Source organism: Schistocerca cancellata, chromosome 8, assembly GCF_023864275.1.
Source record: "Schistocerca cancellata isolate TAMUIC-IGC-003103 chromosome 8, iqSchCanc2.1, whole genome shotgun sequence".
Taxonomy (NCBI): Eukaryota; Metazoa; Arthropoda; class Insecta; order Orthoptera; family Acrididae; genus Schistocerca; species Schistocerca cancellata.
The window spans coordinates 331,338,795-331,364,258 of record NC_064633.1 but is presented as its reverse complement, the minus strand read 5'-3'; the positions used below and the strand labels follow the sequence as shown (position 1 = coordinate 331,364,258).

Genomic DNA, 25,464 nt, shown 5'->3' with positions numbered 1-25,464 from the left:
CACTATGTCTCAATGAATGACCACATGACAAAGTGATATCACAAATAGTATATCTCATTCACTGTACAACTTAATCAGCCATAACATGAAAGCTCCACATCTTTTACAGCCAACATAATATAAATTGCTTTTCATCAAACTGTAGCCTATGACAACTGACCCTAATCATATTCACACAATTATTACCACATTTCTTTCTTTCTTTCTTTCTTTCTTGAGTTGTTATATAGTGAGGAATACATGCAGAATAGAAAATATTATGATTAGGTAGCAAGGAAAGAACAATGATCAACTGAAGTGAATCAAAAGCGATGCATCCCTTTCATTATAGAAAAATCATTTAAAAATCTACCAACAAAACACAACTCTTAGTCGGAAAAAAACAGAATTTTAAAATCTTTCTGGTTTTGCCATTATGGTAACTGATTTCGAGAGGAGCTTCCAAACCAGAAATTTGTGGCCTGAATAACCATTATTGTCACTGGAAGTTAGTCTTGGCAGTGATAAATATAGTCATCACTGCATATGCTGTAGAAATATTTAGTGTAAGAGACCCAAGTTGCTCAGCAGCTGGTACGATCCCAAACATAAGGTATTCAATGCATATAGAAAGATTGTCTCCAACAGTCAAAGGGTCAAAACTGAGTGCTGGACTGGGATTTGAGCCCAGAACCTTGTCTTTCATGGGCACTGCTCTTAATGACTACACTATCCCGGCATGACTCATGACTGATCCATAAAGTTTTGATAGTGCCAGTGCCTCTCACTTTCCAAACATCACAGTTACTCTCCTACATACCTCAATGGCCTAGTAATCTTGGAAGAAAGTATTCTGCAATGAAATGGCTTAGCCATGCTGTAAGGATTTTTGCCAGAATGAATGTCTTACTCTGTGGTTAAGTTTGTGCTGTTCTGAAACCTACTGGCAGACTAAAATTGTGTAGCAAACTGGGTTTTGAACTCATCTGGTAAGAGCTTTGCCTGTGGAAGGTAAAATTCCAGGTTTGATTCCCTGTTCAGCAAACAGATTTAATCTGACAGGTAGTTTTAAAACAATGCACACTTCATGCAGACTGAAAGATTCATTCTGGCAAGAAACCCTACACTGTGGTTAAACTGTTTCTCTACCATATCTTTTCTTCCAGGAGTGCAATTTCAGCAAGGTATGTGGGAGAGCTGTGAAGTTTGAAAACTGGGAGAGAGGGACTGGTAAACTGGAAGCTGTGGGGGCTGGTCTTGAGTCGTGCCCGGTTGGCTTAATTGGTGCCTAGCAAATAGTAAGATCCTGGCTCGAGTACTGATAGTGCACCCAGTTTTAACTCTTTTACTTCAGCAGACGACTTTGGTACATGCTGCATTGGGCAGTGACCAATCTAGCTGCACCACTGAGTACCCTGTGTTTGCGATACTATCAGTTACTGGATTTGAGCCCTAGTCCAGCAGAGAGTTTTAATCTGTCCGGAAATTTCAAAACGGTTTACACACTACTACAGAATAAAGGCACATTTTAGATTATATAACATGTTAAATTTTATACCAAAAAGTTGTGATCAACATTTTACTTCCAAATGTAGCTGCAGCTGAACTTTCTCAGTATGGGTAAGTACTTCAACATCTTCCTGTTAAGCTCCATGCAGAAGCTTATCACCACGAAGTGAAAGACCTGTTTGGATTTTTAATTTTTTTTCATACTGAAAGCACCATTAAAACATTACAGGTGTTTTCCAAATCAGTTCATTGATAAAGAAATTTACTAGAACTCACCAAAGCTTTCTGGATCAGAGTCCCACAGCTGCAGATCATCTTGCGTCAGGAGGAAGTAGTGAGAGACAAGCTTACGACACATCTCATGTAAAGTATCTTCAGTGAAGAAGTCCTGCTTCACCTGGTGTGCTTTCAGTGTGGCTGGCTCCTTTGTTTCTGAGGCAGACAGGATATCATCCACTGAGTGGAGAAAAATAATGTTTACTTTCTTCCAGTTTCAAAAAAACATTTCTCCAAGGGAAAATTGATGCAAGAAATATGCAAGCACTTTGAATGTAAGTGCATGTGCATGTGTGCAAAGGAATAAGACAATATGAAAGATGGGAGAGGGTCGGAAATGAGACTTAATAAGGAAGAGTACAAGAAAAACCAACTAGATTGACTTGATTTCAATTACAAAAGTGAGCAGTAAAATATATAACACAACTAAGAAAGAGTTGTTCACTTATAACACAGTGTTGCAGCTTGTTCATCATCATGATTATCATCATCAAAGATATCTGACATCCAATGATGGGTAAAGGCCTCCTCTATACTTTGATGAATTATCTAGGTTTTGTAGATCTATTATACAGTTGTGAATGGTAATACTTGTTTATGGTTCACTTAAATTTTTATAATTTACCTTTCTTTAAAAATTTCGCATACTGGTAATGTATTTTCTGTATATGTAAAGTAAAGTGTGTTATACTGGAGGTTGAAGTTCTTTGTATTGTACGTGAACAATGTAAGTAAAACACTATATAAATTGTTTCAAAGAATGGAAAATCCAGGATGGTTCAGATTCACTGATGACACCTTTGCTATCTGGATTGAAGGTGAGGACACCTTATTCACATTCCTCCAGAACCTCGACAACTTCTCCCCTATTTGCTTCACCTGGTCCTACTCAACCCAACAAGCCACCTTCCTAGATGTTGACCTTCACCATAGAGATGGCTACATCAGTAATCTCCAACCATATCAAACCAACAAACCACCAGCAATACCTCCACTTAGACAGCTGCCACCCATTCCATACCGAGAAGTCCCTTCCGTACAGCCTAGCCACCCGTGGTCATCACATCTGCAGTGACGAGCAGTCCCTCTCAAAATATACCGAGGGTCTCACTGAAGCCTTCACTGACTGTAATTATCCTCCCATCCTTGTACAAAAACAAACCTCCCGTGCCTTATCTTTCCAGTCTCCCACCACCTCCCAAAGTCCCACCACAGAGGAGCATTGCCCTCGTAACTCAGTACCATTCGGGACTGTAGCAAATGAATTCTCTGCCAGGGCTTCAATTACCTCTCGTTGTGCCCTGAAATGAGAAATGTCCTGCCCACTATCCTTCCCACCCCCCGTACCATGGTATTCTGCCTTCCACTGAACCTACACAATATACTTGTCCATCCTTACACAACCCCTGCTCCCAATCCCTTACCTCATGGCGCATACCCCTGTAATAGACCTAGATGCAAGACCTGTCCCATACATCATCCTCCTACCACCACCTACTCGAGTCGGGTCACTAACATCACCTACCCCATCAAAGGCAGGGCTACCTGTGAAACCAGTCATGTGGTTTACAAACTAAGCTGCAATCACTGTGCTGCATTCTATGTAGGCATGACAACCAACAAGCTGTCTGTCCGCATGAACTGCCAGTGACAAACTGTGGCCAAAAAACAAGTGGACCACCCTGTTGCTGAACACACTGCCAAACATGATATCCCTCATCTCAATGACTGCTTCACAACCTGTGCCATATGGATCCTTCCCACCAACACCAGCTTTTCTGAATTGCGCAGGTGGGAACTTTCCCTGCAATACATCCTATGTTCCCGTAACCCTCCTGACCTCAACCTTCATTAGTCACTGTCCTCACCCATCCAGCCCCCTCCCTGTTCCCATTCCAGCACTACGCAGCCGTTATTTCACCGCCACACCCCGTCTTTTAATTTCTCTCCTTTCTACTACTTACCCCTTCCCCCCTCTGCACCTTCTCTCCTGCCCTCCATCTAAACTGCAACACTTCACTGTTCAGCACTCCCACCATTCTATCCCTTCCCATCCCCACCCCAGCCTCCTCCTTACCCCCACCCAGTTGCCACTCCTATCATGCACTGGTGCTGCTGCTCGCAGTGTGGTTTCAGCTCTGAGACTGCAGACGTGTGTGCAAGTTGCGTTTGTGTGCATGTGCACGCATATGTGTACATGTGTCTATTGCTGACAAAGGCCTTAATGGCTGAAAGCTATAATTGTGTGAATCTTTTTGTTGTGGCTATAGTGACTCAGCATCTCCGCTACATGATATGTAATTCTGATAACCTTTCATACTTAAAATTATTTGTGTGTATAAATTGTTCACATTAATGTAAATTTGACAATTGAAAAAATGGTCACGCTTAGCAACAATAGAAGAAATAGGTGTTATGCAAAAGCCAGTGTGCTTTTGTTTAAAATGAAAGTGGCTCTGGGGAGTGGAAAAGGTGGCAAGGGCGAATTGGTGCACTGTCTAGAGTGAGCATGGGGAGAAAGTCCCACAGTCTGTAGGCAGTAGTGATGAGGCAACACCTTTATTGAGCAGGAGTAGCTTTGCCTACAAATTTGCACAAAATGCCTCAGATGGAGGCTGCGGACGGTTTACGGCATAGCTGAGAGTTGTTGGGCTAATGTCTGTAGAATTGTACGATGCCATGAAGAGGAATTAGGCCCATACAACAAGAGACTTGCAGGCTGTACTGTGGGTAGTGTAGTCACCATAATGGTTCACCACATCCAAGCATACAGCTACCAGGTAAGACTTTTATATTAAATTTACTTTTGTACAGCGTGAACCATTAACTTAAACTGTGTTTTTAATAATCATTCTTGAACTTTAAAGAAATCTGTTCAGCCTGCTATTTCATCCTAATCACACACTTATATAGGGTTCCTTCCTTGTGTTAGATGAATCTGAGTGTCCTATTTTACAAACTTATGAGGTGCCAAGTTAATATAAAGAGGTACCTTTTAAATTGTTTTTGTGTTTTCTTAATGATTGCAAAGTGTTACAGTAAAAGTTTACATAAGCAAAATTCAATTTTAGTGTAGCCAAGTTACTAGAATCTAGTAAATGACTACAGAGAGTTAGTTCAAAGCTGGCCGGTGTGGCCGTGCGGTTCTAGGCGCTTAAATCTGGAACCGCGTGACTGCTACAGTCGCAGGTTCGAATCCTGCCTCAGGCATGGATGTGTGTGATGTCCTCAGTTTAGTTACGTTTAAGCAGTTCTAAGTTCTATGGGACTGATGACCACAGAAGTTAAGTCCCATAATGCTCAGAGCCATTTGAACCAACTTTTTGAGTTAGTTCAAAGCCTTTGAAATTAAATTCCAACAAGAAAGAGGTTTTCTTGAAGTGAAATGTTCAGTGTAAAAAATGTGTGCTTTACTATCTAAGTACTTTAATATTTAAGTTATTTATTATAGAATATGCTTTTCTATAGATCCCCCATGGCCATTTTTTGTTAGTTCCCCTGAGGTTATCTACTGGGCTCTTTCTCTTTTAAAAACATAATGTATAAGGGTGTAGTAGATAAAAAAAATTCCAGTGTCTGCACCAATATTGTTTATGTGGAGTAATATTTATTTCAAGAAGAAACTTCAACAGTAAAAAAAGGCAAAATTCATAATTCAGCTTTTCCAAATACTTCACTGTTTCATTGCCTGGATAGGCTGGCGACCATTATTACATGTTTTAAACTACTAAATGAACTTAGAACTGAGTTGTCCTAGCTTCAAAATAATAATATTCACACTGCGTTTCTATTTAACTGCTGGGTAAAATGGTGGAAAAAGAATTGAATAGTCTGATTTACTTATCCATTAGACACAACACACGGTCAAATCCTGTAAAAAGGGTAACTCTATTGATTAGCTTTTCCTATTACTAGGACTATCCTCCCATAGTGTATTTTATATGGAAAGTAAACTAAATTTTAGTACAAGGGTTATACATGCTTTTCCCATAACAGAACTATTTGCTCTGTCGGGGTATTGTACACATCACAACATAGAGAAAGGTTTTTCTGTTATTTAGGTAAAAGCATACCAAATTACGATAGTAGAGATAGGGTTACAGTGGGAATGCAGTTGACAAAGAACTTGTAGAGAAAGAATACCATAAGCTGTAATGAAAACGATTGTCATGTGTCTGGAGTGTACTCGCTGAAATAACAGAAGTCCACAGTATCCAGTTCAATACATATGGGCTTGAAGGTAACGCTAATGAAGCATTGAAACTGGTTGCTTACAAACTAAAATACTTGGGAAGAATTATGACTGTTGGCATCCTTTCTCTACAAATTGACAGATTATTGTCCTCAGCTACATGCATCAATGTTATTTCTGCGCGTTTTCTAATTCCATCTGCCCACCCTCTATTACGACACCATCTCTTGAAATTGAGATTCCTTCTTTTATCAATCATCCATTTTGCTAGCTACATCTTTCACTCACCTCTACTGAATTTTGATTATAGCTGTAATTACTTTTTTCATTTCTTTTCTGTTACTTGATCCATGTGTTTGTTACCCTGTCTCCAACAGAAATTTCCAAAATTGCTCACCAAGCAACCCTCACTTTCAATGTAAAAAAATTTTTATTACATTGCTATAAGTGAATACTTGTACTATACTTTTCCTGTAATCATGTTGTTTCAGGCAAAATGGAAGCTCAGTTCTGAAAACCCTCTTTAGTTTATGAAATTCAATCCAGCCCATTTTGCTCTTCTGTTTATGTCTTTTGTTTCCAATTGGCGATTGTCTGCAATTGCACTACACAAAACAAACTCATCAAATGGACCTATTAATACATGTATGTGTCTTTATGGTACTCATCAAATAGCAGAGATGTTGAGTTGCAAACAGATATAACAAAGAGACTGTCAACCAAGTAAGCTTCTGGACAAAAGGTCTTCTTTCAAATTAGAGCGCGTGCTCTCTCTCTCTCTCTCTCTCTCTCTCTCTCTCTCTCTCTCTCACACACACACACACACACACACACACCCCAAAAACCACTACCTCTGGCTGCTGTGTGCTTGATGGCAGAAGCAATCTGGGTGGCAGGGGTAAGGAAGAGGTTGGGGCAGCAGGGTGGGGTGGGAGAAGGTAAAGTTCTGCTTGTGACAGCGTATATGGACAAGATGGAGAGAGGGTAGGGCAGTTTGGTTCAGTCAGGTAGTTAGACAGAGGGCAAGGGAGGTGGATTGGTAGGAGGACAATCTATGGTACAAGTCTTGCATCTGGTCTATTACAGGGATATGAGCCATGACGCCAGGAGTTGGGAGCAGCGGTTGTGTACGGATGGATGAGGATATCATATAGATTCAGGAGGGGTGGGTGGGGGGGGGGCTGGAGGGGGGGGGGTGGCGGATTACCACTGTGGAACAGGTGGGAAGGATAGTGGGTAGGACATTCCTCATTTCAGGGCACAACAAGAGGCAGATGAAACCCTGTATTAGACCTAGATACACGACCAAGTTCCATACATCCTTCCATCACCACCTTCACCATTCCAGTCTGTAGACAACACCAGTATCAACTAACCCATTAAAGGCACAACTACCCTGTGAAACCCACCGTGTGACCTACAAGCTAAGCTGCAACCACTATGCTGCAGCCTATGTGAGCGTGACAACCAACAGGTAGTCTTGCATGAATGGTCACCGACATCCTGTGGCCAAGAAACAGCTGGGCCACCCAGTTGCTCAGCACACTGCTTAACACAACAGTTTCATTTTAATAACTGCTTCCCAGCCCACCCTTCCCCTCGTCCCCAACCTAACCTCCCAACTGCACCTATCTGCCCTACACTCTCTTCACGTCATCCCTGTATGCTCCCACAAGCAGCACTTTATCATCCTCCTCCCCACCCTGCTGTCGCTCACCGTACCTGCTCAGTGGCTTCCTTGCCCCCACCACTAAGACTGCTTCTCCCATTACGCGCATGTGCTTGCAGTCTGGCCTCGGCAGCCAGAGACAAGGTCGTGTGTGTGCCTGTGCGTGCATGTGTGTTGTCTAATCCAGTAGAAGGCCTTGTGACCAAAAGTTTACTTGTTTGAAAGTCTTTTTCTTATACCTGTCTGTGACTCACAATCTCTGCTATATGGTGAGTAGCAATCTATCCTTTTCATATTATTGTCATTATTTCTACATGGATTTTCCATTGTTTGTCTTTGTAGTATGTTGCTCATACAATGTCTGTCATACTGTAACTGATTTTTGGGCCTATTTTCAGTCTTTCTTGATCATGATCTTCCATTCGTGGTTGAAGTTTTTCTGTGCCACATGCAAGCATTAGTAAGTCCTCAGCAACTGAAGATGGTTCAGATATGTTCCATTAATGTGAAAAACGAGTGAAAAGGCTTTTTCATGATCTACAAATTACAGATGAAGTGGTAATTCATACCATTGCTTCACTCTATAATGCTTGCAAATGGTCCACTGTACTGTACATACTTTTACAGCCAACTGGTTCCTTTGCTTCGTCATAATTCAGTATTTTTTTTCTGTTGGGTCTGATATGATTTTGCTGAATATCTTGTATATCATGGAGAGGCTGATATGTCTATAAGCCTTTTTCTTCTTTTTGTGAGGTAGAACTATTACAGAATTGCTACAGTTATATGAAACTGTCTGCTCCCATAAACCTTTTCTAAATAATTTTAGCAAATTATTAGATCTACAACTTTGCTTTGGCATTTTGCAACACATGGCAGTAGTGGTGAAGATGGTAAGTCATAGGTCACAGGTGTTGTAAAATAAGCTTATGCATTTGTAAATATAATACCATCAAAATATTAATTGATTTGTGATTGCATCATAAAGTTATTCATAACTGAATATGTCAAATTATGACCTCAATTCTCCTCATTTGTGAGAAGTTTTAATTTTCTTCTTTGACATGAAGAAATCTGCAGCTGAGGCTCATAAAATACTGGGTAAGACCTATGGTGAAGCAACTATTACTGAAAGACTGCAGAGAATGGTTTCAATGCTTTAATAACGGTGATTTTGAAGTCTAAGACCATGATGATGGTGGAAGAGAGAAGGTTTTTGGAGGCACACAGGAGATCATTATGACCCCACGTTGCAAAACCAATCCAAACATACTTAGAAATATTGAAAAGGAAATTCTACCCCAATTGCCAAATTCTCCAAACACTGTTCCTTCTGACTACCATCTTTTACAATCAATGGCACATGGCCTGGCTGACCAGCACTTCTGGTAATAAGAACAAGTGCAAAATTGAATCTCCTCAAAAGACACCCAGTTGTTCTGCCGCAGTATTGGTATGCTATCCCAAAGATGAGGGAAAGCAGTGGCCAGTGATTGTCAGTACTTTTAATTGTAAGATTTTCACAATAAGCTTTGAGAAAAAATGGCAGAAGCATAGTTGTAGACCTAATATTTTTCTATTACCTTGTCTGCTGCTTTAACAACTCCTACCAAAATGGTATGATCTCCAGGAACATTTCTTTTCTTCCTACCTTTAATGGTTTATACATTTCATCTGATATTACTTCCAGAGTACTACTGTTATATCTATACGATTACATAAAGACAGGTCATCGTTTAATGATGTTGCCAAATATCTTAAAAAATAGTTGACCAATTTACTTCAGATGAACATCGGTTACACACACACACACACACACACACACACACACACACACACACACACTATTAGCAAAAATCTTGAGATCTTAACCAATTTACTTCACATTTTGACACAATACTTTAATAAATGTTTGGACAGACATAGACTACATATTTCATATGTATACCATTATATGAAAGACAAGATGATGTATAGCATTGTTACCAAAAATCAATCAATTTACTTCAAATTTTTACATGATTCTCTAACAAACATTCAGGTGGACAGGGGCAACATATTTTTTTTAAACAAAATGAACAGCCCTATTAATATTCCTCGAGACCCTCTGTGGCGTCCACATCCCATTTCCTTCTACTGAACCCCTACCAGCCTCATATTACCAGTTTATTACTTATAAATTAATGAACAAAAATTCAGCAGCAGTGGACTGCTTCTGTAGCTCCATTACATTAGTGCTTCACAGACATAGCAACATACTTCAATAGCACTTAAGAAACACTATACACCGGACAGTCCACTGGTCACAGTAACAATTTTTGTTTACCAGACATTCAGATATTCACCACTTTTTATTAAAATACCCAATTATACATCTTAAAATAAAAATAGCTTGTAGATTCTTCCTGCATTAATTAGCCATTTGCACTACTAATACGTGCTTGAAATTTTCTTTTAATGGTGTACTTTGTTTTATCATAGCTCAACTGTCATTGGTGATGATCCATACAAATTCTCAAATTGGTGACTTTCTTCCATCCTCAATGTTAAATATAAAATCCCATTGGTACACTCGTACTTGCCATTGGGCGGTGTGTGTGTGTGTGTGTGTGTGTGTGTGTGTGTGTGTGTGTGTGTGTGTGTGTGTGTGTGTGTGTGTGTTTATGGGGGGGGGGGGGGGGGGGGAGGGGTATCCTGTGCTCACCACACAGTTATCTCCAATATGTATGGACCTTGTGGCCTCCTGCGATACCTGGCTGGTCTCTTTATTCAAACCGTTTCAGTGACATCTCAAGTCACAATATTGACATCACACACATGGCATGTTATGCACACCCTTCCATGCTCCACATAGCTTGTTATGTCACAGAGTCTCAGTCCCTATTAATATTCCTCGAGACCCTCTGTGGTGTCCACATCCCATTTCCTTCTACTGAACCCCTACCAGCCTCATATTACCATTACTTTTCGACTCCAAATTAGATCATCTTTACTCTTACTTTCAATGCTTCACCGTTTTCCTTTATACAATTCTCTTATCACTTCTCATATTACCTCTGTACCTGTTCCTTGCACTTACATCTTTTGTACATGTGTACATATTCTCCACATGAAATATGCTATAAGATTTGCCCCCCCCCCCTCCCCCCCCCCCCCATCCACCACATGCACAGACACAAAAACCTGTTCTGAAAGTAACAGTATACAAAGCCTATCAAATACAACAGTTAACCAATGAACAGTGAACATAATTCAAGAAATTTAAGAATAAAGTAATTGAGACAAAACTAAACACTTACCTTCCTCTATTTTTGCAGGTTTGTACTCAGCACACATGAGAATACCCTTTATTATATTCAGGCAATGTATAAGAAACCTTTCAAACAGTAAAGGTTCACCAGCTGGTGTAAAGGCATAATATACACAAACCTCCAAAGAGGGTCGAATAAGTTCAACATAAGAAAATGGATGGTGTTCTAGAACTGACATCAGAACTTTAGAGAGATGAATAATGAATTTTTCTACTGTTTCAACAGGACCTATCCTTTTCTGCAGCAGCGTCTTTCCTGTGGGATAAAAATGAAGATAATGTGTAATTAAAAGTAATGAAACTGATATACTACAATTTATAGTAACTTGTATGTAAGAAGCATATACTTAGTTACATTGTCATATGGATGTAGGACACAGGAGGTAGCAAGGAAGACAGCTGAAATGACTGGATGAAAACAAAAGGAAAAAAGCAAAGAAGTATCAAATAATTTTATATTATTTCAATGAAAAAGGCCTACAAACTACTTCAGTTTCAAATGCAATTTACATGACTTCATGTGGTGATTCACCATTCTCACCCAGCACCAAAAGTGGAAAGCTGCTTGTAACATATTAAGACAGAAAAGGGTTTTACTTACGACATTCCAGCATAGTTTTAGCCCTGTCAAATACCATGTTGAGAAAGAGGAAACATTCAGATGATTCATGAGGCTTCTTGAATCCATACAACGCTAGTTTACGTAAAATTCGGAGACAGAATAGGGCTTTTTCTAAAGCATTTAGCATATCCTCTTTCCCCTGTGATGCCTGAAAATAAAGAATTTATGGTTATACCAAATTTGAAATAAAACACCCATAGACGGTAAGAACGACACCTACTAAGGTTTAATGCACAAACAGAGGAATAACCAAAGAGCCTAGCTAATGTTGTTGGAGATCACAACCAACTACAAATATTTTTATTTCACTGCCAAGACTGGAGGAGGAGGAGCTTAGTGTTTAACATCCCGTCGACAACGAGGTCATTTAGAGACGGAGTGCAAGCTCGGGTGAGGGAAGGATGGGGAAGGAAATCGGCCGTGCCCTTTCAAAGGAACCATCCCGGCATTTGCCTGAAGCGATTTAGGGAAATCACGGAAAACCTAAATCAGGATGGCCGGAGACGGGATTGAACCGTCGTCCTCCCGAATGCGAGTCCAGTGTGCTAACCACTGCGCCACCGCGCTCGGTGCCAAGACTGGTCTGATCTATTACGCCCATCTTCAGAAGGCAAAACTTGTTTTATTTCATTATGGCCTGAAAAGGTGTCTTGCATAACATATAATGAACAGTTAACAGAATCTCCTTGTTTTGCAAGATCAGTCTTTACTATGTACTAATCATGTCCCTTATGAGTTTATATATATATATATATATATATATAATAGAAGGAAACATTCCACGTAGGAAAAATATCCACTTGTGTCTGTATATGTGTGGATGGATATGTGTGTGTGTGTGTGTGTGTGTGTGTGTGTGCGCGAGTGTATACCTGTCCTTGTTTCCCCCTAAGGTAAGTCTTTCCGCTCCCGGGACTGGAATGACTCCTTACCCTCTCCCTTAAAACCCACATCCTTTCGTCTTTCCCTCTCCTTCCCTCTTTCCTGATGAGGCAACAGTTTGTTGCGAAAGCTTGAATTTTGTTTGTATGTTTGTGTTCGTTTGTGTGTCTGTCAACCTGCCAGCACTTTCATTTGGTAAGTCACATCATCTTTATATATATATACACACACAACAGAATTTTGTGTGTATGTTTATATATGTGTATGTATATGTATGTATGTTTGTGTGTCTATCGACCTGCCAGCGCTTTTGTTCGGTAAGTCTCATCATCTTTCTTTTTAAATATATTTTTCCCACGTGGAATGTTTCCCTCTAATATATATATATATATATATATATATATATATATATATATATATATATATATATATATATATATATATAAAAACAAAGTAGATGTGACTTACCAAATGAAAGTGCTGGCAGGTCGACAGACACACAAACGAACACGAACATACACACAAAATTCAAGCTTTCGCAACAAACTGTTGCCTCATCAGGAAAGAGGGAAGGAGAGGGAAAGACGAAAGGATGTGGGTTTTAAGGGAGAGGGTAAGGAGTCATTCCAGTCCCGGGAGCGGAAAGACTTACCTTAGGGGGAAAAAAGGACGGGTACACACTCGCACACACACACATATCCATCCACACATATACAGACACAAGCAGACATATTTAAAGACCAATTCCCTCCGCAAACATGCCTTCGCCCTAGCCAGATTACACTCCCATATTTTATTTTCTCAGGCTTGTCTGACATTTGGCATCACCCCCAAAGGCCTCACACTTAAAGTTCCCATCTCTGGCTGCAACCCTTCTTTCCATCAGTCCCTATACCAGTTCCAAACCGAACAATCCATTGCCCTCACCCACCTAATCCTTCACCTACACATCCACTCAGCCAATCAACACACCCATCAACTCCTGTCCCTAATAAAAGTCCTCAATCTTTCCTCTCCCACATCCACACCGGTTGTTCAGAGCATCCTCCTACAGGCCAACCGCAAATTAGAAAAGCATGCCACCCTCCACCTTAAAAAACTATCCAATCTCCTGGTTTCCCACCTCCGGAAAGGCAACTCACTCACCCTTCACAACCTTTCCAGCAAACCTCAACCTCCTCTCATTGCACACAAACCCAGTCTCTCCCATCTACTCAATCTCCCACTTCCAGCTCCACTCCCTCCAAAACCTCAAAATTCCAATCAGCACACTCTGGAACCACAACACCCCAATTCAGTAGTTAACCTCTCCTCCAAACCTCTCTCCCAATCCGAAACCTCTGTCCTATCCAAAGGCCTCACCTTCAGCCCCACTCCCAGATTTAATCAAACAGCCCTTGTCAAAGATTTACTGTCCTACACCCGTACTCTCTGCTGGAAATATCACTTTGCCACGAAGAAAAATGATCCTAATCCTACTCCTAATGATCCAACTCCCCAAGATACTATCCAAATTGAACCATGCCTGGAACAGTTCCGTCCTCCGTCACAGCGGGACCCACCTCCTCTTCCTCAAAATCACCCTCTCCAAACCCTCCAGGAATTTCTGACTTCCAGCCTTGCCTCTCAATCCTTCTTAAAAAACCTCAATCCTACTCCCAACATCACCACTGCTGAAGCCCAAGCTATGCGTGATCTGAAGGCTGACCAATCCATTGTCATTCTTCCGGCGGACAAGGGTTCCACGACTGTGGTACTTGATCGTCGGGAGTATGTGGCTGAGGGACTGCGTCAGCTTTCAGACAACACCACTTACAAAGTTTGCCATGGTAATCCCATTCCTGATGTCCAGGCGGAGCTTCAAGGAATCCTCAGAACCTTAGGCCCCCTACAAAACCTTTCACCTGACTCCATCAACCTCCTGACCCCACCAACACCCCGCACCCCTACCTTCTACCTTCTTCCCAAAATTCACAAACCCAATCATCCCGGCCGTCCCATTGTAGCTGGTTACCAAGCCCCCACAGAACGCATCTCTGCCTACGTAGATCAACACCTTCAACCCATTACATGCAGTCTCCCATCCTTCATCAAAGACACCAACCACTTTCTCGAACGCCTGGAATCCCTACCCAGTCTGTTACCCCCGGAAACCATCCTTGTAACCATTGATGCCACTTCCTTATACACAAATATTCCACATGTCCAGGGCCTCGCTGCGATGGAGCACTTCCTTTCACGCCGATCACCTGCCGCCCTACCTAAAACCTCTTTCCTCATTACCTTAGCCAGCTTCATCCTGACCCACAACTTCTTCACTTTTGAAGGCCAGACATACCAACAATTAAAGGGAACAGCCATGGGTACCAGGATGGCCCCCTCGTACGCCAACCTATTCATGGGTCGCTTAGAGGAAGCCTTCTTGGTTACCCAGGCCTGCCAACCCAAAGTTTGGTACAGATTTATTGATGACATTTTCATGATCTGGTCTCACAGTGAAGAAGAACTCCACAATTTCCTCTCCAACCTCAACTCCTTTGGTTCCATCGGATTCACCTGGTCCTACTCTAAATCCCATGCCACTTTCCTTGACGTTGACCTCCACCTGTCCAATGGCCAGCTTCACACGTCCGTCCACATCAAACCCACCAACAAGCAACAGTACCTCCATTACGACAGCTGCCACCCATTCCACATCAAACGGTCCCTTCCCTACAGCCTAGGTCTTCGTGGCAAACGAATCTGCTCCAGTCCGGAATCCTTGAACCATTACACCAACAACCTGAAAACAGCTTTTGCATCCCGTAACTACCCTCCTGACCTTGTACAGAAGCAAATAACCAGAGCCACTTCCTCATCTCCTCAAACCCGGAACCCTCCACAGAAGAACCCCAAAAGTGCCCCACTTGTGACAGGATACTTTCCGGGACTGGATCAGATTCTGAATGTGGGTCTCCAGCAGGGATACGACTTCCTCAAATCCTGCCCTGAAATGAGATCCATCCTTCATGAAATCCTCCCCACTCCACCAAGAGTGTCTTTCCGCCGTCCACCCAACCTTCGTAACATCTTAGTTCATCCCTATGAAATCCCCAAACCACCTTCCCTACCCTCTGGCTCCTACCCCTGTAACCGTCCCCGGTGTAAAACCTGTCCCATGCACCCTCCCACCACCACCTATTCCAGTCCTGTAACCCGGAAGGTGTACACGATCAAAGTCAGAGCCACGTGTGAAAGCACCCACGTGATTTACCAACTGACCTGCCTACACTGTGAAGCGTTCTATGTGGGAATGACCAGCAACAAACTGTCCATTCGCATGAATGGACACAGGCAGACAGTGTTTGTTGGTAATGAGGATCACCCTGTGGCTAAACATGCCTTGGTGCACGGCCAGCACATCTTGGCACAGTGTTACACCGTCCGGGTTATCTGGATACTTCCCACTAACACCAACCTGTCAGAACTCCGGAGATGGGAACTTGCCCTTCAGCATATCCTCTCTTCTCGCTATCCGCCAGGCCTCAATCTCCGCTAATTCCTAATTTCAATCTGCCGCTGCTCATACCTCACCTGTCTTTCAACATCATCTTTGCCTCTATACTTCCGTCCCGACTGACATCTCTGCTCAAACTCTTTGCCTTTACAAATGTCTGCTTGTGTCTTGTATGTATGGATGGATATGTGTGTGTGTGCGAGTGTATACCTGTCCTTTTTTCCCCCTAAGGTAAGTCTTTCCGCTCCCGGGATTGGAATGACTCCTTACCCTCTCCCTTAAAACCCATATCCTTTTGTCTTTCCTTCTCCTTCCCTCTTTCCTGACGAGGCAACCGTTGGTTGCGAAAGCTAGATATTGTGTGTATGTTTGTGTTTGTTTGTGTGTCTATGGACCTGCCAGCGCTTTTGTTTGGTAAGTCTCATCATCTTTCTTTTTAAATATATATATATATATATATATGTGCTAACCACTGCGCCACCGCGCTCGGTGCCAAGACTGGTCTGATCTATTACGCCCATCTTCAGAAGGCAAAACTTGTTTTATTTCATTATGGCCTGAAAAGGTGTCTTGCATAACATATAATGAACAGTTAACAGAATCTCCTTGTTTTGCAAGATCAGTCTTTACTATGTACTAATCATGTCCCTTATGAGTTTATATATATATATATATATATATATATATAATAGAAGGAAACATTCCACGTAGGAAAAATATCCACTTGTGTCTGTATATGTGTGGATGGATATGTGTGTGTGTGTGTGTGTGTGTGTGTGTGTGTGTGTGTGCGCGAGTGTATACCTGTCCTTGTTTCCCCCTAAGGTAAGTCTTTCCGCTCCCGGGACTGGAATGACTCCTTACCCTCTCCCTTAAAACCCACATCCTTTCGTCTTTCCCTCTCCTTCCCTCTTTCCTGATGAGGCAACAGTTTGTTGCGAAAGCTTGAATTTTGTTTGTATGTTTGTGTTCGTTTGTGTGTCTGTCAACCTGCCAGCACTTTCATTTGGTAAGTCACATCATCTTTATATATATATATATATATATATATATATATATATATATATATATATATATATATATATATATATATAAAAAGAAAGATGATGAGACTTACCGAACAAAAGCGCTGGCAGGTCGATAGACACACAAACAAACACAAACATACACACACAACAGAATTTTGTGTGTATGTTTATATATGTGTATGTATATGTATGTATGTTTGTGTGTCTATCGACCTGCCAGCGCTTTTGTTCGGTAAGTCTCATCATCTTTCTTTTTAAATATATTTTTCCCACGTGGAATGTTTCCCTCTAAAATATATATATATATATATATATATATATATATATATATATATATATATATATATATATATATATATATATATATATATATAAAAACAAAGTAGATGTGACTTACCAAATGAAAGTGCTGGCAGGTCGACAGACACACAAACGAACACGAACATACACACAAAATTCAAGCTTTCGCAACAAACTGTTGCCTCATCAGGAAAGAGGGAAGGAGAGGGAAAGACGAAAGGATGTGGGTTTTAAGGGAGAGGGTAAGGAGTCATTCCAGTCCCGGGAGCGGAAAGACTTACCTTAGGGGGAAAAAAGGACGGGTACACACTCGCACACACACACATATCCATCCACACATATACAGACACAAGCAGACATATTTAAAGACCAATTCCCTCCGCAAACATGCCTTCGCCCTAGCCAGATTACACTCCCATATTTTATTTTCTCAGGCTTGTCTGACATTTGGCATCACCCCCAAAGGCCTCACACTTAAAGTTCCCATCTCTGGCTGCAACCCTTCTTTCCATCAGTCCCTATACCAGTTCCAAACCGAACAATCCATTGCCCTCACCCACCTAATCCTTCACCTACACATCCACTCAGCCAATCAACACACCCATCAACTCCTGTCCCTAATAAAAGTCCTCAATCTTTCCTCTCCCACATCCACACCGGTTGTTCAGAGCATCCTCCTACAGGCCAACCGCAAATTAGAAAAGCATGCCACCCTCCACCTTAAAAAACTATCCAATCTCCTGGTTTCCCACCTCCGGAAAGGCAACTCACTCACCCTTCACAACCTTTCCAGCAAACCTCAACCTCCTCTCATTGCACACAAACCCAGTCTCTCCCATCTACTCAATCTCCCACTTCCAGCTCCACTCCCTCCAAAACCTCAAAATTCCAATCAGCACACTCTGGAACCACAACACCCCAATTCAGTAGTTAACCTCTCCTCCAAACCTCTCTCCCAATCCGAAACCTCTGTCCTATCCAAAGGCCTCACCTTCAGCCCCACTCCCAGATTTAATCAAACAGCCCTTGTCAAAGATTTACTGTCCTACACCCGTACTCTCTGCTGGAAATATCACTTTGCCACGAAGAAAAATGATCCTAATCCTACTCCTAATGATCCAACTCCCCAAGATACTATCCAAATTGAACCATGCCTGGAACAGTTCCGTCCTCCGTCACAGCGGGACCCACCTCCTCTTCCTCAAAATCACCCTCTCCAAACCCTCCAGGAATTTCTGACTTCCAGCCTTGCCTCTCAATCCTTCTTAAAAAACCTCAATCCTACTCCCAACATCACCACTGCTGAAGCCCAAGCTATGCGTGATCTGAAGGCTGACCAATCCATTGTCATTCTTCCGGCGGACAAGGGTTCCACGACTGTGGTACTTGATCGTCGGGAGTATGTGGCTGAGGGACTGCGTCAGCTTTCAGACAACACCACTTACAAAGTTTGCCATGGTAATCCCATTCCTGATGTCCAGGCGGAGCTTCAAGGAATCCTCAGAACCTTAGGCCCCCTACAAAACCTTTCACCTGACTCCATCAACCTCCTGACCCCACCAACACCCCGCACCCCTACCTTCTACCTTCTTCCCAAAATTCACAAACCCAATCATCCCGGCCGTCCCATTGTAGCTGGTTACCAAGCCCCCACAGAACGCATCTCTGCCTACGTAGATCAACACCTTCAACCCATTACATGCAGTCTCCCATCCTTCATCAAAGACACCAACCACTTTCTCGAACGCCTGGAATCCCTACCCAGTCTGTTACCCCCGGAAACCATCCTTGTAACCATTGATGCCACTTCCTTATACACAAATATTCCACATGTCCAGGGCCTCGCTGCGATGGAGCACTTCCTTTCACGCCGATCACCTGCCGCCCTACCTAAAACCTCTTTCCTCATTACCTTAGCCAGCTTCATCCTGACCCACAACTTCTTCACTTTTGAAGGCCAGACATACCAACAATTAAAGGGAACAGCCATGGGTACCAGGATGGCCCCCTCGTACGCCAACCTATTCATGGGTCGCTTAGAGGAAGCCTTCTTGGTTACCCAGGCCTGCCAACCCAAAGTTTGGTACAGATTTATTGATGACATTTTCATGATCTGGTCTCACAGTGAAGAAGAACTCCACAATTTCCTCTCCAACCTCAACTCCTTTGGTTCCATCGGATTCACCTGGTCCTACTCTAAATCCCATGCCACTTTCCTTGACGTTGACCTCCACCTGTCCAATGGCCAGCTTCACACGTCCGTCCACATCAAACCCACCAACAAGCAACAGTACCTCCATTACGACAGCTGCCACCCATTCCACATCAAACGGTCCCTTCCCTACAGCCTAGGTCTTCGTGGCAAACGAATCTGCTCCAGTCCGGAATCCTTGAACCATTACACCAACAACCTGAAAACAGCTTTTGCATCCCGTAACTACCCTCCTGACCTTGTACAGAAGCAAATAACCAGAGCCACTTCCTCATCTCCTCAAACCCGGAACCCTCCACAGAAGAACCCCAAAAGTGCCCCACTTGTGACAGGATACTTTCCGGGACTGGATCAGATTCTGAATGTGGGTCTCCAGCAGGGATACGACTTCCTCAAATCCTGCCCTGAAATGAGATCCATCCTTCATGAAATCCTCCCCACTCCACCAAGAGTGTCTTTCCGCCGTCCACCCAACCTTCGTAACATCTTAGTTCATCCCTATGAAATCCCCAAACCACCTTCCCTACCCTCTGGCTCCTACCCCTGTAACCGTCCCCGGTGTAAAACCTGTCCCATGCACCCTCCCACCACCACCTATTCCAGTCCTGTAACCCGGAAGGTGTACACGATCAAAGTCAGAGCCACGTGTGAAAGCACCCACGTGATTTACCAACTGACCTGCCTACACTGTGAAGCGTTCTATGTGGGAATGACCAGCAACAAACTGTCCATTCGCATGAATGGACACAGGCAGACAGTGTTTGTTGGTAATGAGGATCACCCTGTGGCTAAACATGCCTTGGTGCACGGCCAGCACATCTTGGCACAGTGTTACACCGTCCGGGTTATCTGGATACTTCCCACTAACACCAACCTGTCAGAACTCCGGAGATGGGAACTTGCCCTTCAGCATATCCTCTCTTCTCGCTATCCGCCAGGCCTCAATCTCCGCTAATTCCTAATTTCAATCTGCCGCTGCTCATACCTCACCTGTCTTTCAACATCATCTTTGCCTCTATACTTCCGTCCCGACTGACATCTCTGCTCAAACTCTTTGCCTTTACAAATGTCTGCTTGTGTCTTGTATGTATGGATGGATATGTGTGTGTGTGCGAGTGTATACCTGTCCTTTTTTCCCCCTAAGGTAAGTCTTTCCGCTCCCGGGATTGGAATGACTCCTTACCCTCTCCCTTAAAACCCATATCCTTTTGTCTTTCCTTCTCCTTCCCTCTTTCCTGACGAGGCAACCGTTGGTTGCGAAAGCTAGATATTGTGTGTATGTTTGTGTTTGTTTGTGTGTCTATGGACCTGCCAGCGCTTTTGTTTGGTAAGTCTCATCATCTTTCTTTTTATATATATATATATATATATATATATATATATATATATATATATATAAAGAAAGATGATGAGACTTACCAAACAAAAGCGCTGGCAGGTCGATAGACACACAAACAAACACAAACATACACACAAAATCTAGCTTTCGCAACCAACGGTTGCCTCGTCAGGAAAGAGGGAAGGAGAAGGAAAGACAAAAGGATATGGGTCTTAAGGGAGAGGGTAAGGAGTCATTCCAATCCCGGGAGCGGAAAGACTTACCTTAGGGGGAAAAAAGGACAGGTATACACTCGCACACACACACATATCCATCCATACATACAAGATATTGAGTATATATCGGCGGGATAAAATTGTATACTGGATTACGGTAAAAAAAGGAGAAGGTGAATAGAAAGTAAAACTGCTGGCAAAAACAGAAGGAGGAAATAAGATGACAGAAAAGACTACTCCTTTTTTTACCGTTACATTTCGTAGTCTTTTCTGTCATCTTATTTCCTCCTTCTGTTTTTGCCAGCAGTTTTACTTTCTATTCACCTTCTTTTTTTACCGTTACATTTCGTAGTCTTTTCTGTCATCTTATTTCCTCCTCCTGTTTTTGCCAGCAGTTTTACTTTCTATTCACCTTCTCCTTTTTTTACCGTTACATTTCGTAGTCTTTTCTGTCATCTTATTTCCTCCTTCTGTTTTTGCCAGCAGTTTTACTTTCTATTCACCTTCTCCTTTTTTTACCGTTACATTTCGTAGTCTTTTCTGTCATCTTATTTCCTCCTTCTGTTTTTGCCAGCAGTTTTAATTTCTATTCACCTTCTCCTTTTTTTACCGTAATCTTGTATGTATGGATGGATATGTGTGTGTGTGCGAGTGTATACCTGTCCTTTTTTCCCCCTAAGGTAAGTCTTTCCGCTCCCGGGATTGGAATGACTCCTTACCCTCTCCCTTAAAACCCATATCCTTTTGTCTTTCCTTCTCCTTCCCTCTTTCCTGACGAGGCAACCGTTGGTTGCGAAAGCTAGATTTTGTGTGTATGTTTGTGTTTGTTTGTGTGTCTATCGACCTGCCAGCGCTTTTGTTTGGTAAGTCTCATCATCTTTCTTTTTAAATATATTTTTCCCATGTGGAATGTTTCCCTCTATTATACTTATATATATATATATACACACACACAAAGATGATGTGACTTACCAAATGAAAGTGCTGGCAGCACCCCCACAACGACCCCATTAAGTTTTATTAACACCCCCACAACGACCCCATTAAGTTTTATTCTCCCTCACAACACCCCCACAACGACCCCATTAAGTTTTATTTACATTCCCTCCGCATTAGGTATATTTTTCCTTCGTGGAATGTTTCCTTCTATTATAGCCATATATATATATATATATATATATATATATATATATATATATATATATATATATATATATATATATATATATATGATATGGTTATAATAGAAGGAAACATTCCACGATGGAAAAATATACCTAATAACAAAGATGATGTGACTTACCAAATGAAAGTGCTGGCAGGTCGATAGACACACAAACGAACACAAACATACACACAAAATTCAAGCTTTCGCAACAAACTGTTGCCTCATCAGGAAAGAGGGAAGGAGAGGGAAAGACGAAAGGATGTGGGTTTTAAGGGAGAGGGTAAGGAGTCATTCCAGTCCCGGGAGTGGAAAGACTTACCTTAGGGGGAAAAAAGGACGGGTATACACTCGCACACACACACATATCCATCCATACATATACAGACACAAGCCGGATGTATGGATGGATATGTGTGTGTGTGCGAGGGTATACCCGTCCTTTTTTCCCCCTAAGGTAAGTCTTTCCGCTCCCGGGACTGGAATGACTCCTTACCCTCTCCCTTAAAACCCACATCCTTTCGTCTTTCCCTCTCCTTCCCTCTTTCCTGATGAGGCAACAGTTTGTTGCGAAAGCTTGAATTTTGTGTGTATGTTTGTGTTCGTTTGTGTGTCTGTCGACCTGCCAGCACTTTCATTTGGTAAGTCACATCATCTTTGTTTTTAGGTATATTATTATTATTATTCGTTACAGTCAACTTTGGACTACGCTAAGCATCAGTCATTTCTTGTGCTTTTTCTTGCGTTCTTCCCAGTACTTCTTCATTTTTTCTGAGTGGGCTTCTTTACGTTCTTGCGACCAGGTTGTTCCCGTCTTCTTTGATTGCGTTCGGTCTTTGAATCCCTGTATTTTGTTGATGGCATTCCTATATTCCATTCTGTTGTAAACTGTCTCTGGTATAATGTTCATTTCTGCAATGTCTTCTTTTACTTCTTTCAGCCAGTTAATTTGTGTCTTTCTGCTTTCCATGTATTCCAGGATTTTCTTTGCCGTTCTTTCTGGTGCCATTCTTTTGACATGCCCATAGAAACTCAGTCTTCTCTTTTTAAAGGATGTTGTCAGTTTTTCAATTTTCTCGTATAACTCTTTATTGGATCGCAATTTATATTCTTGTCCATCCTTTTTAGGTCCTAAGATCTTTCTCAGTATTTTTCTCTCTTTTATTTCCAATTTCTCCAACAGACGTTTTCTGTTCAGTGGGATGCATTCAATCACATACAAACTTTCTGGTTTTATTACCGCATTGTAGTGCCTGAGCTTGGCATTGATGGAGATCGACTTTTTATTGTATACATTTCGGCATAGCTGGTATGCCGTTTCCATCTTTATTGCTCTTTCCTGTAGTGAAACATTTGGTAACCCTGTCGGTGTAATCCATTCCCCTAGATACTTAAATTTATGAACTCTCTTAATTATTCCATATTTAGTTTGCAATGTCTGTGTTGGGTCTGTTTTGTCCTGTATCATCAGTTCTGTCTTTTCATACGATATTTGTAGACCTGTCTTCTCAGCGATCTCATGCAGCATTTCTATCTGAATCTTTGCTGTTTCGATGTCATCTGCCAATATTGCCATGTCAATATTGCCATGTCATACATATACAGACACAAGCCGGATGTATGGATGGATATGTGTGTGTGTGCGAGTGTGTACCCGTCCTTTTTTCCCCCTAAGGTAAGTCTTTCCGCTCCCGGGACTGGAATGACTCCTTACCCTCTCCCTTAAAACCCACATCCTTTCGTCTTTCCCTCTCCTTCCCTCTTTCCTGATGAGGCAACAGTTTGTTGCGAAAGCTTGAATTTTGTGTGTATGTTTGTGTGTCTATCGACCTGCCAGCACTTTCATTTGGTAAGTCACATCATCTTTGTTATTTTATATATATATATATATATATATATATATATATATATATATATATATATATATATATATATATCCGCTCCCGGGATTGGAATGACTCCTTACCCTCTCCCTTAAAACCCATATCCTTTTGTCTTTCCTTCTCCTTCCCTCTTTCCTGACGAGGCAACCGTTGGTTGCGAAAGCTAGATTTTTGTGTGTATGTTTGTGTTTGTTTGTGTGTCTATCGACCTGCCAGCGCTTTTGTTTGGTAAGTCTCATCATCTTTCTTTTTAAATATATATATATATCAAACACACATCCAGTCTTAGTGGAATCAAACTGGTTCAGAAGAGATTTGTCTACTATCAATTTTAATTATTTTACAAGCAGTGCACGAAACAGGCATCACAATAAACAATTTTCCAATGTTGTTTTGAAACTCTGAATATCAAAGGGAAGGGAGGGTGGTAGATAGGTAGAAAGATTTATTTATCGCATAACACATAATTTCGAATCTTTGTTGATTTAATATACTAAAGACATATCGGGATTTTTACATTATTTTGTATATATTTCTGGGGTACAGTTACACAATTACATCCTGTTGTTTCCAGTATACAAAAGTAAAAGTATAATTTCCCTGTTCAAACTGTAAAACTGTCCTTAAGAAGTTCTTCAACAAAACAGTAACACTTTTACCCCAGATGGGTATACAGTCATCTTTCCAGTGAACCTAACTCACGTTAAATATATTACTGCCTTTTATTTCACCGTAAATTTTTAATCCCGTATACTCTGATGTTTTGAAATAGAGTTGTAACAGTTGGGAGTTTAAAATTCTCTCTGTGGCAAGTGCTGTAGTTGTGGTCGAAATGGAAAGAGTTAAGCGTATGTTTACAACAATGTAGGAAAAGACAGATTGCTACTTACCATAAAGAACACACATCAAGTTGCAGACAGGCACAATTAAAAGACACTCACATATAGTTTTTGGCCACAGCCTGTGTCGTGTGTGTGTGTGTGTGTGTGTGTGTGTGTGTGTGTGTGTTTTACTGATGAAGGCTGTGGCTGGAAGTTACAACTGAGTCTCTCTTAACTGTGACTGACTGCAACTTGACGTGTCTTCTTTATGGTGTCTTTTCCTACATTATTGATATTCCTATCTGGAATTTCTATTGTTTGATAAATGTATGTTTATTTTTATGTAAGAACAACAACACCCCCTGTATGTAAAGAAAGCAACAGACAGTATTTCAAGATTTTAAATAGAGGAGATTAATTTTGTAGCTATAGTCATTCTGTACAAAACAGAGAACAGCTTTGAAAATCGTTAAAAGAAATGTGCGGTACAGGTAACTAAATATCACAAGTAACATATGAATTCGTTGCTGTACGATTAGTAGTGGTTCATACATACTTTTTTCTGT

At 41.7% G+C, this 25,464-nt stretch overlaps 1 protein-coding gene across 5 annotated transcripts in view; it reads right to left on the bottom strand.

Moving 5' to 3' along the window:
- The window catches only part of LOC126094442 (importin-11), a 185,403-nt gene that overhangs the window by 114,708 nt on the left and 45,231 nt on the right, over positions 1-25,464 (bottom strand). For 4 of the 5 annotated variants that reach the window (XM_049908813.1, XM_049908814.1, XM_049908811.1 and 1 more), the window contains exons 6-8: positions 11,537-11,705; positions 10,925-11,191; positions 1,765-1,944 (exon numbers count right to left, since the gene is read on the bottom strand). In XM_049908813.1, coding sequence (XP_049764770.1) covers positions 1,765-1,944; positions 10,925-11,191; positions 11,537-11,705 — 616 coding nt within the window. The remainder of the gene's footprint in view (positions 1-1,764; positions 1,945-10,924; positions 11,192-11,536; positions 11,706-25,464) is intronic. The other variant, XM_049908815.1, reaches the window with a different exon arrangement.